At 35.9% G+C, this 15,775-nt stretch overlaps 1 protein-coding gene across 1 annotated transcript in view; it reads right to left on the reverse strand.

Moving 5' to 3' along the window:
* The window catches only part of CEP85L (centrosomal protein 85 like), a 149,763-nt gene that overhangs the window by 26,107 nt on the left and 107,881 nt on the right, over window positions 1–15,775 (reverse strand). The window contains exons 5-6 of the mRNA XM_044676825.1: window positions 14,513–14,630; window positions 7,698–7,880 (exon numbers count right to left, since the gene is read on the reverse strand). Coding sequence (XP_044532760.1) covers window positions 7,698–7,880; window positions 14,513–14,630 — 301 coding nt within the window. The remainder of the gene's footprint in view (window positions 1–7,697; window positions 7,881–14,512; window positions 14,631–15,775) is intronic.

Raw genomic sequence — 15,775 nt, forward strand, 5'->3', positions numbered from 1 at the left:
GGCAAAATTGGGACATTAATGCATTGCTGGTGGAGCTGTAAACTGATCCAGCCATTCTGGCTGGCAATTTGGAATCATGCTCAAAGGGCTATAAAAGAATGCCTGCCCTTTGATCCAGCCATACCATTGCTGGGTTTGTACCCCAAAGAGATCATAGATAAACAGACTTGTACGAAAATATTCATAGCTGCGCTTTTTCTGGTGGCAACAAATTGGAAAAGGAGGGTATGTCCTTCAATTGGGGAATGGCTGAACAAACTGTGGTATATGCGGGTGATGGAATACTATTGTGCTAAAAGGAATAATAAACTGGAGGATTTCCAGGCGAACTGGAGAGACCTCCAGGAACAGATGCAGAGCGAAAGAAGCAGAGCCAGGAGAACATTGTACACAGAGACTGATATACTGTGGTAAAATTGAATGTAATGGACCTCTGTACCAGCAGCAATACAATGACCCAGGATAATTCTGAGGGATTTATGGTAAAGATGCTACCCACATTCAGAGGAACGACTGCAGGAGAGGAAACATATAGGAAAAACAACTGCTTGAACGCATGGGTCGGGGTGGACATCATTGAGGGTGTGGACTCGAAACTACCACACTAATGCAACTACCAACAATTTGGAAATTGGTCTTGATCAAGGACACATGACAAAACTAGTGGAAATGTGCATCGGCCATGGGTGGGGGGATTGCGGGGGGCGAAGGGGAAAGGAGGAGCATGAATCATGTAACCATGTTAAAACTGAATATTAATAAATGTTTGAAAAAAAAAAAAAAAAGAAATGATTCCAGAGGAATGGATGGGATGACCAAGATGGAAGTTGGCAGATCGAGAGGAAAATAAAGAATATGAGAGGTTGTACTATCAGCTCACGTGGAGGGTGCAATCCACTAATAGCCAAAACCTTTTTCACATTTTCACAAACTGTTGTCCAGGAGATGCCTCCCAACCCTTGTACTTCAGGATCTAAGTGTAATACTCCACATTCATATAAACTATGTTTTATTAGATTTGGCTCATCATTCCAGGCTGTCGCAACTTCTGGATTCTGTCATCTACCTATTCTGTCACATCCATTAACCTTTCTTTATCTGCATATCTGACAGAGACATATATTCATCCACGTCACTGACAAAAATGTTAAATGAGAATTGATGAGATAACCAAGAGGGAAGAACAGAGAAAGAAAAGGAAGTCAAGGACGGATCCCTGGGATACACAATTCAACACTTTTTTCTCCATACTATTCATAAATATAGCATGAAAAACTCTGTTAAAAGCTTTGCTGAAATATAGTTATATACTATGTCTACAACATAAAACTAATCTAACAGTCTATAAGATCATTCCAGTCAAAAAAAGGGACATTGGTCTCACATGACCTGTTTCTTGAATGAAGGTATGCTATGTAAGAAGTTATCATCACATTCTCCTCTTAGAGAATTGAAAAAAATATTCTTTTAATGAAACATTATAACATTTTTTTAAAGAAATTGAAAACAGCCTCACTGGCATATAGTGTGACCTAGAGTGGTCATAATTGTTCTGCAAATCTAGGCATTTTCCAACCCCGTGGTACCTTTTCTGTTTTCCATGATCTTTTAAGATCACTGACAGTGGTTCACTAATAACATACTCCAGTTCTTTCAGCACCCATTATTGAAGTTTATATGAGCTTAGTTAACTATAACTTAAACGTTCTTCATTTTAAAAGAAGCTATTCTGAAAATAGGGTTCAAGTAAGAGAACTAGTATTCAGGTAAGAGAATGAGTTTTTCTTCCATGTTTTATTTTGGGTTTTTTTTGCTTTTTAAATTAAAAATCCTTATTTTCTGTCTTCATGTCAATTTTACTTAAGAGCTAGTGAAGTGACCTGCCTATGGTCTGTTGGCTAGGAAGTGTCTAAGGTCAAATCTGAACCCAGGTTCTCCTGACTCCAAACCTGGAGTTCTATCCATTGTGCTTGTCCAGTCTTCTAAGCTTTTAAGAAACATTTCTGTTTAATATGCCCAAGAGATAAAGAATTCAATGAGCTTCTCTATTTTGACTGACGTCAGTCCTCATAGGAAAGACATAACTAGAGATTACCCTACAAGATAGAACATAATTTATCTTAAATGGTGATTAATAAAATTTTTGTTATCTAAATGATTAATCATAAAAATTTTTGAATTAAAAGCAGCATGTAGAGGAAGAAACCATTAATTGCACTGAGTACTGCTTCTACAATCTAGTTACAATATGTACAACCAAGAAAAGGCTTAACAATATCTTCTAAATAGAAGTTATCATACAGGTTTTTTTGTGTGGATGTGCTTTACTTCATAGAATGCCCACCCACCCCTATCGCAGGAAGAAAATAAGCTTCAAGAGGATAATAATCATATAAGATTGAGATGAATAGGAAACTAGGCTAAAATTATGACCTTGATATTATCTGACACCTTTAAGCAGACAAAATAATGAAATTCAAGTATTACAAAGGAAAATTTTTTTAAAAATTTAATTTAACTACCTTAATCAAATTCAGATTATGCCCTTTTATTATAAACTCTAAACATAACTACTGATTTTTAGAAGATATATTTAGAACTTTCAAGACATTTCTAGTTCACAATGAGAAAGTAATAGAAAGTGGAGTCCTACTTTGTGCAGTCAAGAATACAGAATTTTGGTAAAAAGAAATTTAGTAGTAAAAATAACAATTAAAAAATAAAATATGGATAAAACTGATATGTTCTTATAATATATTCACTAAGTCATAATTCATAGTTTAACTGACTGATCTGAGAGGGAAAATACTTGCCCATTCTTACCATCAATGAGTATTTATTGACTATTCATAGGAAGCATGGCATTGAACTAGAAACACACATGCCTGTGGAATAAGCATAAGAGGACCTTGAGGAGTTTTACTTGCTATGAGAAAACAGATTATCCATTAAAAGAAAACCACCTGACACATATTTATGTATAATTAAATTCCATTTTAATAATACAAATGCTAATAAGTATGATGAAGGTAAAGTCAAAAACCTAGTTATAATATGAGAATATAAGATTCCCAACTTCATTGCAACATAGGGAGTTTAGTAGAAAGAACAATGATTCAGTATCAGGAAACTTGGCTCTAAAACCAATTCTGCTTCTAATTATCTATGTAACATTAGGCCAGTCATTTATATTCTCTGTGCCTTAACTTTATTCAGATGTAAAGTAGGGATATCATCTCACAGAGGTAGGATAAAGATGGAATGAGATAAGAAATATGTAAATGTTATAAAAAACTTTAAAATCCTATTCAAGTAGGAAAACAAGAAAAGATATTTAGTGCTGGGAAAAGAGATTATTGTTCAATTAGGGCAACTCACTCATTTTGCAAATGAACAGACTTGAGGCCCAGAGAGGTAAAGGTCATGGATATATCAAGTGGCAGAGAAGAGATTTGAATTTAGGATACTTAGATCAAAATATACTGTTCTTTTTCTACACTGCATTGTTTTCACATCTCAGAAAACAGTTTTGGCTTGGTTGAATTATTTCAAATTGGATCTGAGTATACCATAAAACTGTGGATTTTAAATTTAGTATTCTATATCTCCAAAGTATAATATTTATAAAGATTTATTAATATTTAACTAGCAAGCTAGAGAACACAGGGAATGTTCCCCATTTGCTTCATACAGGAGAGGGAACTAGGGCAACAAAGACTGGTCACCACTCAATTCATGTGGAAGAGAGAGCTAGAGGGGTGTTACCCAAAACTTATATACAACCACGCAAAAGACACACGTAAACAGAAAGGAAAAAGAATTGTAGGAAATACAGAAGGGAAGTTTGGGTAATGTAGTTTTAGGGATTCAAGATTTTCCAACTATACAAAACTTAGTCTGACTTGACTCTTTCTGGAAGCACAACACAAATAGAAAATGATGACAATAAAGGGAGATTTCAAAATCTTACACGTCTGTAGTGTTGTAGGAATTGTAAAAATGAAATTTGGGAGATGCCATCTTTAAGTATATATATATATATGTATTTTCTATGGACACGTGGAAATTATCAAACTACATTTCCCGTGGTCCAACGGGTTTCTGGTTCCGGTTCTTTGGGCGTGGGGACGCCTACGTCTGCACGCAGAGAACAGTTTAAATCTCCTGGGTTAGGAGGGAGTGGTCTCTTGGCCAGCAGACTCAGGAAGAGACGGGAGGTAACAATAATGGCGCAGGCGGCAGTTTTGAATTCTTACAAGCGCGTGGTCTAATGACTTTATCTATCAGCATGGCTTTAATTAAAATACTAATTTTTATATTTATCTCAGCCTTTATTATTTTTAATCTTTATAATTTTGGCAACCCTACGAAGTTTGGAAATCGAATTCTCAATTTTCCAGATAGCCTTTCAGAAATGATAGCCATGCCTGCTTTTTGGCCGTCTTGCTCAGCTCTTTTGAGCACTTTTTTTAAAAAGGGAAGTGGCTTTCCTTGCCATGATGTTGCTGAAAGCAACAGCAAGTTTTTGCCTCAGGCGGGACTCAGCTAGCCAGTCCAGCCCAAACCACCTTGGGAGGTCAGGCCAGCCGATTCTGGCTTTTGGCTTTAAAACTAAAATGCCAGAGCCCAGCCAGTGTGCCTCTGCCGCTGATCTCCATTCCTACCGCTTCCTGACTACAAGCCTGCCAGCATTCCAGTCCCTGTGATCTCCGCACCGCTTTTCCTGCGGCTGGTGCTGCTAAGTCCTAGAACCCCAAGCCCCAACAGCGATGACCTGCCTCTTTTGCCGAGACTTTCCAAGACTTCTGCCTCTACTGCTTAGGCTTGGGTAATATATTTCCACTACCCTCCCTTGGTAATGGCCTGCATTCTAGACCTCCACGTGTTTCCCTAAAGACCTAATTTAGGCAACCCCAACCCACACAACCTCTACACGTGGTATTTTCTACAAAACTGACTTTAAGTTTTTCTCTAGCCCTGAGCCCATGACCCGACACCACGTGGACCTAGCATTTACCCTTAATCGGGCCACATGGCCTATTCACCCCCATACCTGCTCAGAACTTTGAACTGAGAGCAAAGACTGATTTAAAAAAAGAAAAAAAAAAAAAAAAAAACTCCTTAAACTCAGCAGAACTCAATCAAAAGAACCTTAAATTGAACAAGGGGTGAACTTTTAAACCTCGGAACTGAATGAGTTTTATTTCTGTTTTTTAAAGACTGTATCTTACTATAATTTGCTAATTAATTTTGTAAATTAATCTTGCTTATTTTGTTGATTTTCCTGTTGCGCTGAATCAATTTTAAGTTAATGAAGTTTGTGGCTGCTAGATTAATTATGTTATGATTTTATTGTAACTCCCAAATAATGAGAAAAATCTATTAGAACTGGTAAGAGGTTTTGACCAGCTTGTTGATCTGATACTACTGGATTTATAGAGCACATGTCCTTTAAAATTTATTCTGTCTTGGTAAAGAACCTTGAAAGTTTCCATGCTTTGAGATTTACCTTGTAATTTTATAAGAGGTCTTACTTTAAATCCTTAAGAATTGTTGTCTTAAAGGATAAGCTTTTATATATTTTATTATAAAAGAAATTATTGCCTTAAATGGGTAGAAGCATTTCCTACCCAGGATTTTTTAAAACAGGAAGCCAAGGAGCTCCTGTATATTCTTATCTGAGGATGATTATACCAGAAGGTTTCTTTTTTTTAATATCAGATTTTGCTATGGAAGCAATAACAGAGTTTGTTGAGAAACCCTTAGCCAAGATTTAAAAGTTGTAACAAGTATATAATTTTAAACATTTTTTATTGTTTTAAAATGTGCTATTAGAAATTATGGTACTCTATTTGAATGTACATTGTGAATTTTTTATGAGAGCAATTGATTTTTCCTTTTTCTCATCTTGTACTGCAAGTACATATATAATCATTATTTATCCTTTTTCTGATTCTACAGCAAATACCTGAGCCTATAGGACTGTGATTAAATGCCTTTCTGTCTGATTCTACGAAAAGGGAACATGAGAGTTGTTAATAGTGCTAAAGAAAGCACATGGTCAGAGACTTGACTGACTAAAATCTGCATAAATTGCAGCGATTCTATGCCAATACTTTAGGGCTTGGAAATTGGGGTTTGAGTCCTGGAGTCCCAGGCTTTTCAAAAACTTTAGAGGACTTGGGTCCTAGAAAGCACCTAAGATTGGTTATTTATTTGGCTCAGTTTCCTGAAAAGCTGATGATAAGCCAGATCAGAGAGAGACATTTTCCTTAAGTCCTGGCCCTGAATGGGTAATTGCAATCTGCTGAATTCACTTTAATTAGACCTTCATTCAAAGGTCTAAGTTTATTTTCCCTAGATTTTTTGCACATTTTACATTTCATTCACAAGTTAATTTTTTCTTCTTTTTTCTCGAATTTTATTCTTTGTATTTTGTCAATTGATTTCATACAACCCCCAGGACTCAGCCACTCATCCTTAGCTGACCTGAGGTACCCTTTTTAAGAAAAAAAGGTATGTTTAAGATTTACCTCAGGGGGATATCTGTTAAGTTTTTAAAAATTCGATAATGTAAAAATATATGTATATTTAACTCTTTTAGGAGTAATTTCAGGGGGAATTGTATAAATCTTAGAAGAAAATGTATGTTTTGTAATCTATAATGTAAAGTTTAAATTCTTTTGAGAATAATTTCAGGATAAGGATCTTGCCATCTCCCCAGAATCCAGACGATGAACCTGTTTGGTGAAGACACCATGAAGATGTCTGAAAAGCCTTCACTGTACCATGAAGACCAAATTTTGAACTTTGGGGTGCAGTTGATTGAACTATGGGGAGTGGAAATTGAGTTGTATATATTGTTTTAATTGTACACTGTTATACCAATAGGGGACTGCCCCCAAATTGGTTTTTTGTCAATGCGGCTAATTTTACCCATTCGTTCATCTATTTCTTTTATCCCCCAAATTCCTAAATTTTAGAAGTTGTCTATTTTTACAGGACCAGCGAAGAAAAAAGGGCTAACCTTTTTTTTTGCTGGCCCTCAGGGGGAATTGTAAAAATGAAATTTGGGAGATGCCATCTTTAAGTGTGTGTGTGTGTGTGTGTGTGTGTGTGTGTGTGTGTGTGTGTGTATTTTCTATGGACACGTGGAAATTATCAAACTACATTTCCCGTGGTCCAACGGGTTTCTGGTTCCGGTTCTTTGGGCATGGGGATGCCTAGGTCTGCACGCAGAGAACAGTTTAAATCTTCTGGGTTAGGAGGGAGTGGCCCTCTTGGCCAGCAGACTCAGGAAGAGACGGGAGGTAACAATAATGGCTGGGGCAGCAGTTTTGAATTCTTACAAGCGCGTGGTCTAATGGCTTTATCTATCAGCATGGCTTTAATTAAAATACTAATTTTTATATTTATCTCAGCCTTTATTATTTTTAATCTTCATAGAATATAGGATTTTAATATAGCAGGGCAGACTGATTGGCAAAGGGATTCCAGAACCTTGAGGTCTTCAGTGTCAGGTCCAAACTCTCTCAAAGTTATGGAATCCCCTTGCCAATCAGTCTGCCCCACTATATTAAAATCCTATATTCCTACAACAGTTGACTATCTTGGAGGCCAACAAAGCAAATCAATTCAGTTAAAGTGGCCACTACTACAAGAGATTAGAAAATTAAACACTGTAAAAAAATGTTTACCTTCTCTTCCAGTTTCTTCTTCTCTTCATTAGATTTACTTGCACTTTGCTTGAGAAACTCATTGAGTTGCAGAAGCTCTTTCTCAGCAGATGCAAGCTTTTGTTCAAGTTCCCCATGTTCAGGGTTGGCTATTGATCGGTCAGGAAATTGAGTCTGATGTGAAACATTTTCGTATTGTGGTTGCTAGGTAAGAAAGATCAGAGAGGGTTAAAAAACTTTATTATTATCTCAATGACCCAGAATGAATCTAGAAAGAAAAATAGAAATCAGTTTTATCTTCAGATTTAGTATCTTCATCTAGAACTCAATTATATGAAAACGGACATAACATAAGGGAACAATTTGTCTCTTGATGCAATGGCATCAAAACTACAAACAATTCTATAAAAATAGATGCAAGAAACAAATCTTTCTTCAGCATAAGTCACAATTTTGACTATTCAAATATTCAAATATCTCCTAATCGAGTCGCATGATAGCATGAATCCTTAGAAACTAATCTTCAGAGCAATAAATAGTAGTGTAACACTGGACAGAAAGAGTCCAACACCTGGAATTGGAGGATTTGAATTCAAAATCTGGCTGTTATTCACAAGCTATGTGAAACTCAATTAGCCTATCTAGGTTCCAATTTTCTTGTCTGTGCAGTTCCCTTTTAGTTCTAAAAAATTATGACTAAATCTGAACTATATATTTTTTTTAAAATACAGAGAACTGTGACTTCATAATATATTTGAAAAGTAACTCTCCAAATCAAAATGAGAACCGTAAATGGAAAAAAAAAAAAGGCATTAAGTTTCATTACTCAACCATGAAATAGATAAAGTAATACAACACTAAAGCAGTCTATGCTGGAAGAGTTTTGCAAAGACAGGAAAACTAAGAAATTGCTGGAAGATGTTCCTGACTTTCTGGAAAACAAATGGTCAGTGATGATCAATTAACAGACCTTTATTAATTGTTTATGTGTCAGATGCTAGAACAAAAACATATAGTTCCTGGCTTCAGGGAACTGAAGAAATATGAAGCAGCTATCTTGGTCATCCAGGGCCTGGTGTGGCAGCCTCATAGCCAGTAAGACTGAGTTCAAAGTCTGCCTCAGATAATTAATAACTGTGTCACCCTGGGCAAGTCGCATAAGGTCTTTCAGCCTCAGTTTCCTCATCTATAAAATAAGCAACCACTTTCCCGGTTAGTTGTGAGGATCAAATGAGATAATAAAGAATTTTTCAAGTCTTAAATCATTATATAAATTCTGTTTCTGTTGTTATTATGTAAAACATGTATGCAATAATGGTCACTAAACTCTTCACATTCTCTGACCCGGCAATTTCACTATTAGCTATATGTGCCAAAGAGGTCAAAGACAGAATCAGTACCATATACACCAAAATACCTATATGAGCACTTTACCTAACAGAAACTAGAAACACAGTGGGGCCTACCAACTGAGAACTGGCTAAACAAATATAATATGACTAAATAATGTGTTATAAGAATGTAATGGATCAGTAACTGCATGAGAAGAAAATATCCCAGAACTCAAAGAAATATCGAGATGACTAGATGAAATGATACTCAATTAAGTAAGTAGAATTAAAAGATAAGCTCTGATTAACAATGACCAATTTTGGTTCTGGAGAACTAATTTTTGAAGCATCTTCTTCCTCTTAGTATGTGGGGTTCTATGAGTAAAGAAAATTATATGTGCTGTCAGACAGTCATGTGTCAGTTGCTTATGCATAAATATTACTGATTAATTTGAAGGTTAAATGGGAAGTTTAAAGGACAATAGTTCATTCTTGTGTGAAAACAAAATGTAAAAATAATACTTAAAAATATAACTTAAGCTATCAGTCTTCAAGAGTCAATGTTACAATTTCATATGAAGATTACCACTGCTAAAAATTAACATACTAAAATATCAGGTTCCAGTTAAATAGTGGAAAAGGCCCCCTGTTTGAAAATATAAACTGTTTAAAAGAAAAATAAAAACACTCTCTCTATCCAGGCAAAGAAGGAAAAAAACTGGCTTATTAACAGTGCTTAATGATCAGAATTGATTAGTTTTTCCCCTAGAAGTAAATAAAACATAATCAATACACCTAGCAAAATTATTTCAAAGTAAAACAGAAAGGTTTCTCATCTCCATGGGCCATCTTTTGGTTATTATTTCACAATTCACGGCCAAAATATTCATCCCAAAGCAGGCAACATGGCTAAGAATCTCTTCGGACACAATTAGGCTGGCACACAGATGAGAAATATACAGTTTAAAGTCACCAGGTGGCTAACTCAAGGCCTTTCTAGCTTGGCCTACCAGAGCTTGAGCTCCACTAGAACAGCCTATGAAAACTCAAGTGGTCAACCATTTCTACACTACATTTCTACACAGGACTGTAATGGAAAGACATTATATATTCTCCTATAGCAAAGGTACCCTTAAGATTCCTAGAAGGCCTATAATTTAAACTATGTCATCAGCAACATACCTACCTCTTGATAAATTGTAAAATACTCTATAATTCAAATCCAGCCTTTCTTCTTTAGATCTATTCACCACTAAAAGAGCGTAAGAATCTTTACCTTCAGGAGGAAAGCCTCAATTCTCTACTGACCCAAAAGGTATCATTTCTCTTGTCTTTTAGATACATAACTTTCCTCAATCCACCTGAAATCAGCAATTGAGAGGCACAGTGGTAGACCAGCATTCAAATCCAGCAGCCACCTACTAGAAATGTAACCATGGGCAAGTCACTTCAACCTCTATCTGCTTTAATATTTGAGGAGAATAATTGCACGTACTTCCCACAGGTAGTATAAGAATCAAGATAATATTTGATCCAGCCATACCATTGTTGGGTTTGTATCCCAAAGAGATCATAGATAAACAGACTTGTACGAAAATATTTATAGCCGAGCTTTTTGTGGTGGCAAAAAACTGGAAAATGAGGGTATGTCCTTCAATTGGGGAATGGCTGAACAAATTGTGGTATATGCTGGTGATGGAATACTATTGCACTCAAAGGAATAATAAACTGGAGGAATTCCATGTGAACTGGAAAGACCTCCAGGAACTGATGCAGAGTGAAAGGAGCAGAGCCAGAAGAACATTGTACACAGAGACCAATACATTGTGGTAAAATAGAATGTAATGGACTTCTGTACTAGCAGCAATGCAATGACCCAAGACAATTCTGAGGGACTTATGGAAAAGAACGCTACCCACATTCAGAGGAAGAAGTACAGGAGTGGAAGCAGAAGAAAAACAACTGCTTGAACACATGGGTTGAGGCAGACATGATTGGGGATGTAGACTCGAAACTACCACACCAATGCAACTATCAACAATTTGGAAATAGGTCTTGATCAATGACACATGTTAAAACCAGTGGAAATACGCATCAGCCGGGAGGGGGGGTGGGGGAGGAGCTTGGGAGGTGAAGGGGAAAGTAAGAGCATGAATTATATAACCATGCTAATTCTTCTAAAAAATAAATATTAATAAATGTTAAAAAAAAAAAAGAAAAGATAATATTTGAGGGGTGCTTTGTAAACCTGGAGACACAATTGAAATGCTAGCAATTACTTTCATTAAATTAGAAAGATTTTTTTTTTCAAGGAAAAAAACAAGAAGAAATGTATTTTTAAGCTCAGAAGACAGTTTATCTTTTTTTTGTTTGTTTTTTAAATCCTTACTTAGAATACTTACTTAGAATGAATACTAAGTATCAGTTCCAAGGCAGAAGAGTTGTAAGGGGTAGGCAATTGGGATAACATGACTTGCCCAGGGTCACACAGCTAGGAAATGTCTATGGCTAGATCGAAACTCAGAACATTCTACTTCTAGACCTAGCTTTCTATCTACTGAGCTACCTAGCTGCTCCTTACAAATAATACTTAAGATGGTCATTTTTGCTATTGGAAAGAATTAAAATAATAAAAGGTACTAGAGAATTTTAGAATAATATTTATATTATTCTAATCATGAAGAAAATGAAACTGATTGGTTATACCTATTTGGAAGACCATTAGTTCCTAAAGGTTTCACATAATACTTCTCTCTCTCTCTCTCTCTCTCTCTCTCTCTCTCTCTCTCTCTCTCTCATTCTAAAATTCTCTAGTACCTTAAAATAATGAAAGGCACTAAAGAATTTTAGAATCATAAAAAAAAAAAATGAAAAATGATTGGTTGTACATATTTGGAAGACCATTGGTCCCTAAAAATCAATCTATCTCTCTCTCTTTCTCTCTCTCTCTCTCCTCCCCCTGCTTTTTTTCCCTCTATCCTTGGTGGGGCATTTTTTTCTCCTGACTTATCTTGCATCCTGTCTTAGAGAGCCCTCTACTGGACGGATGCTATAATAATGCCTTATTTTTTTCTTTGCCCTTCAAAGTATGCACCCTGATAGCCTAATTGTGATTCAATTTTGTAATATTAATATACAAACTTTGAATCCAAATATTTAGAAAAAGTGAAATGGTTCTGATAAAGGGGTAAATGATTAATATTGAAGTCTAAATACACACACATACACACACACACACACACACACACACACACACACACACACACACACACACATGAAATAAAGTTATATATTATTAAAGAACAGTATCATGAAGCCTCCCTGGTGATACCTCCATTAATCAATTTGGAATACCACTCAACACAGCAGCTTTCCAAACCTCTTCATATCTCTCCCTCAAGCCCACCACAGAACCCCTTCTTACCATCTCCTAAGCTGAACTTCACTTCATATCTCCCCAGAAAGACAGAGAGCTGCATCTCCTCCCATGACTCAAACTTCTATCACTATATCTTTCCCTCTGACCCTCCTCCTTGTGATCTCTCTACAAACACCCTTGATTTCATCATGCAGTCTTCTCCAGCTGATTGCTCCTATTGCCTGCTCTTCAAACTCTCATCTGGATCTTTTGCTGCCTACAATAATGCCTGTCTCACCCCATCTTTAAAAACTCTGCCCTGATCCATATCCCTTAGCTATTGTCTTATCCTCTATTTGCTCTTTCTTGTCTACAATTCTTGAGAAAGCTGTATATGCTAAGTGCTTCTACTTCTCTCTTGATCCTAAAACCTCAGCAAGTTGGCTTCCAACTTCATTGTTGCTCTCTTAAAAGTTACCAATGATCTTTTAATTATGAAAGCTAATGATCTTTGTTAAATTCTCATCTTTTTTGACCTCTTTTCAGCCTTTGACACTAGTATTCACCCTCTCCTCCTGTATGCTCTCTCCTCTTTGGTTTTTATGAAACTACTCTTTCCTGCCGCTCCTACTTTTCTATTTCTTCTCAGGTTCCTTGGCTGAATCTTTAGCCATGTCACACCTACTAATAGTGGGTACCTCCAGGACTCTACCTTAGCCTCCTCTTCCTTTTTCCTTTTATACAATCTGGCTTGGACTTGCATTAGCTTCCATGGGTTCCACTACAATGACCATTCGTATATATATGCATGCATGTGTTTGTATATGTCCTACTCTCTCTTCTGAATTCTAGTCCCACCATCACAGAATGCCTCATAGATATCTCAAACTAAATGCTGCATATGAATTTCGAAGTCGCTATGTCCACAATAGAACTCAATCTTCTTCCCAAATTTCCTAAAGGTGATATCCAGGCTTATACATTCCAGTATTACTCTACCACATGGCTAATTTTTTACTAAATCTTGTTATTTCTGCTTATACTCATTTATATATACTTCTTTTCACAGTCCCAACTCTAGTGAAGGACCTTATCATTTCACATTTATATTACTCTAAGAGAATATTGGTTGATTTTTCTACCTCAAGTCTCTCCCCACGTCTATCCATTCAATTTCACTCAGTCACCAACATGATGTTCTTAAAGTTGTCCCACAGCACCCCCAAACTTCATAAATTAGCTCCTTATTACTGCCAAGATCAAATATATAATATCTGCCTGGCATTCAAGGACCTTCAAAGCTTGGCCCATTCCTACCCTTTCAGTCTTCTCACACTCTTTAAGATCCAGTACCCTGGCCTTTTTCTGTTGTTCTAACTCCATACATTTCCACCATGATGTCCCCCATGCCTGGAATCCTTATCTACCTCACTGATGACATCTAGCTTCCTTCCAGGATAATCTAAAATTACTCCTCTATCTGGAGGCTTCTCCCAGATGGTGTCCCCTTTCTCTTTTTCCTCATAAGATCACCTTTTATTTACATCATACAGTTCCTGTACAGATAGCTATTTGCATATTTTACCTCTCATTTGAATGTGATCTCCTTATGAGCAGGAGTCATATATTTTACTTTCTTTTCATCTGCAGCCTTAGAACAGTGCCTGCAACATAAGTTGTTGACTGACTTATTATTATTGCGAACTTTGAGGTTTAGACTAGGGAATTTCTTAGTGAAGCTACCTTATGATAAACTTCTGGTGTTTCAGGAACTAAAGTACAAAAGCAGTAGATCGAAGAGTAGGGAACTGAGGCTTATTAGGCACTTTAAAGTTCACAAATAACTTTACAACTTAACATTATCTCATTTGATCCTAAAGGCAGTATTCTCATCTTATAGTTGAAGAAACAAAGGGTTTTGATTCCAAGTCTAATACTCTATACACGAACTACATAAAGCTGATACATTTTAATATGTGAGGCAAATTCTGCTCATAGCAAAGAACAACAGTGAAAGCTCCTGAGATTTGTTATTCTGTTATTCAATCTCTAGGAAATTGTTAAATTACTTAGTTCAAGAATAGACTCCTTTTTGAGATACAAAATAAGTATACAAAGTGTTCCCAAAAATGTCTTCTGTATCTTACCTGTAAACCTGCAACATAAGAATCCTCGCAATTTACATAATGACCCAATATGGCATGTTGCGCTCGCAATTCATTATCCCTGATCCTCTGATGTAGATTGGAAATTTGTTGTTTTTGTCTACAAAACAGAAATTCAGGTCAGATTATATGGAGGAAGGAAGGGAAAAAAGCAAGGGAAATTCTCATCCTACCCTAGTTGCAAGGACATGAAATCAACTTTAAAAAATTTTTATTGAGAACTTAATAAACATAAAAAATTTCCAAGCACAAAAAAGAAAAAGAACATTGTACATTAAGCCATTAAATGATATTACATAAAACTTTTTTTAAAACCGTTGCCTTCTGTCTTAGAATTGATACTGTGTATTGGTTCAAAGGCACATGAATTGTAAGGTCTAGGAAACTGGGGTAAAATGGAAGCCTAGGAATAGGAAGTATCTGAATCCACATTTTAATCCAAAACCTCCTGTCTCTGGGCCTATCTACTGATCTGCTCTAATTACACTTATTTTTAAATTTAATTTTACAGAAGAGTCCCAGCACTATTCTCAGTTTGCCTGTTTTTGACTTGCTTCTATTCTCCTTTGTCATTTTAAACATTCCATTGATTCTTTTCTTGATATCACTATTACTACTCACTTAAACTTCTATAAAACTACCCATACAACAAAGGAAATAAAAACAAAGACCTTCCCTTGTAATAAATATAGTGAAGAAAAATATATTCAGACAATCAAATCTGAAAATGTATGTCTCATTCTATATCTGCATTTTACCATCTCCCTAACAAAACCTTTATGCTTTTATTATCCATCTTCTGGAATTGTGACCGGTCATTTCGCTGACCGAAATGTTTAAATCTCTAACAGTATCTTGATTTGCCTTTCAAAAAATGCATATCCAAAAAATAATGAAGATAAAAATAAAAAACTTTTTTTCAAAAAGAACTAAATCTCAATTGATTCAAAATATTAATGTATCATTTTGCTACATTAGAAAATATAGCTAAGTTTAAGGCATGATAATATCTACATCTCTTTTTCAGGTCAACAATTAATTGCCAACTAGGTACTAAGCACTGTGCTAAGTTCTGGGGATATCAGAAGAGCCAGAATAAGTCCCTGTCTTCAAGAGGTTCACAATCTAATTAGGAAGCCAACATGCAATTATGTACAAACAAGATATCTACAAGATAAATTAGGGATGTCAGAGGGAAGGTACTATCATTAAGGAGAACCAAGAAAGGCTTCTTGTAAACTTTAA

The sequence above is a fragment of the Gracilinanus agilis genome, chromosome 4, assembly GCF_016433145.1.
Source record: "Gracilinanus agilis isolate LMUSP501 chromosome 4, AgileGrace, whole genome shotgun sequence".
Taxonomy (NCBI): domain Eukaryota; kingdom Metazoa; phylum Chordata; class Mammalia; order Didelphimorphia; family Didelphidae; genus Gracilinanus; species Gracilinanus agilis.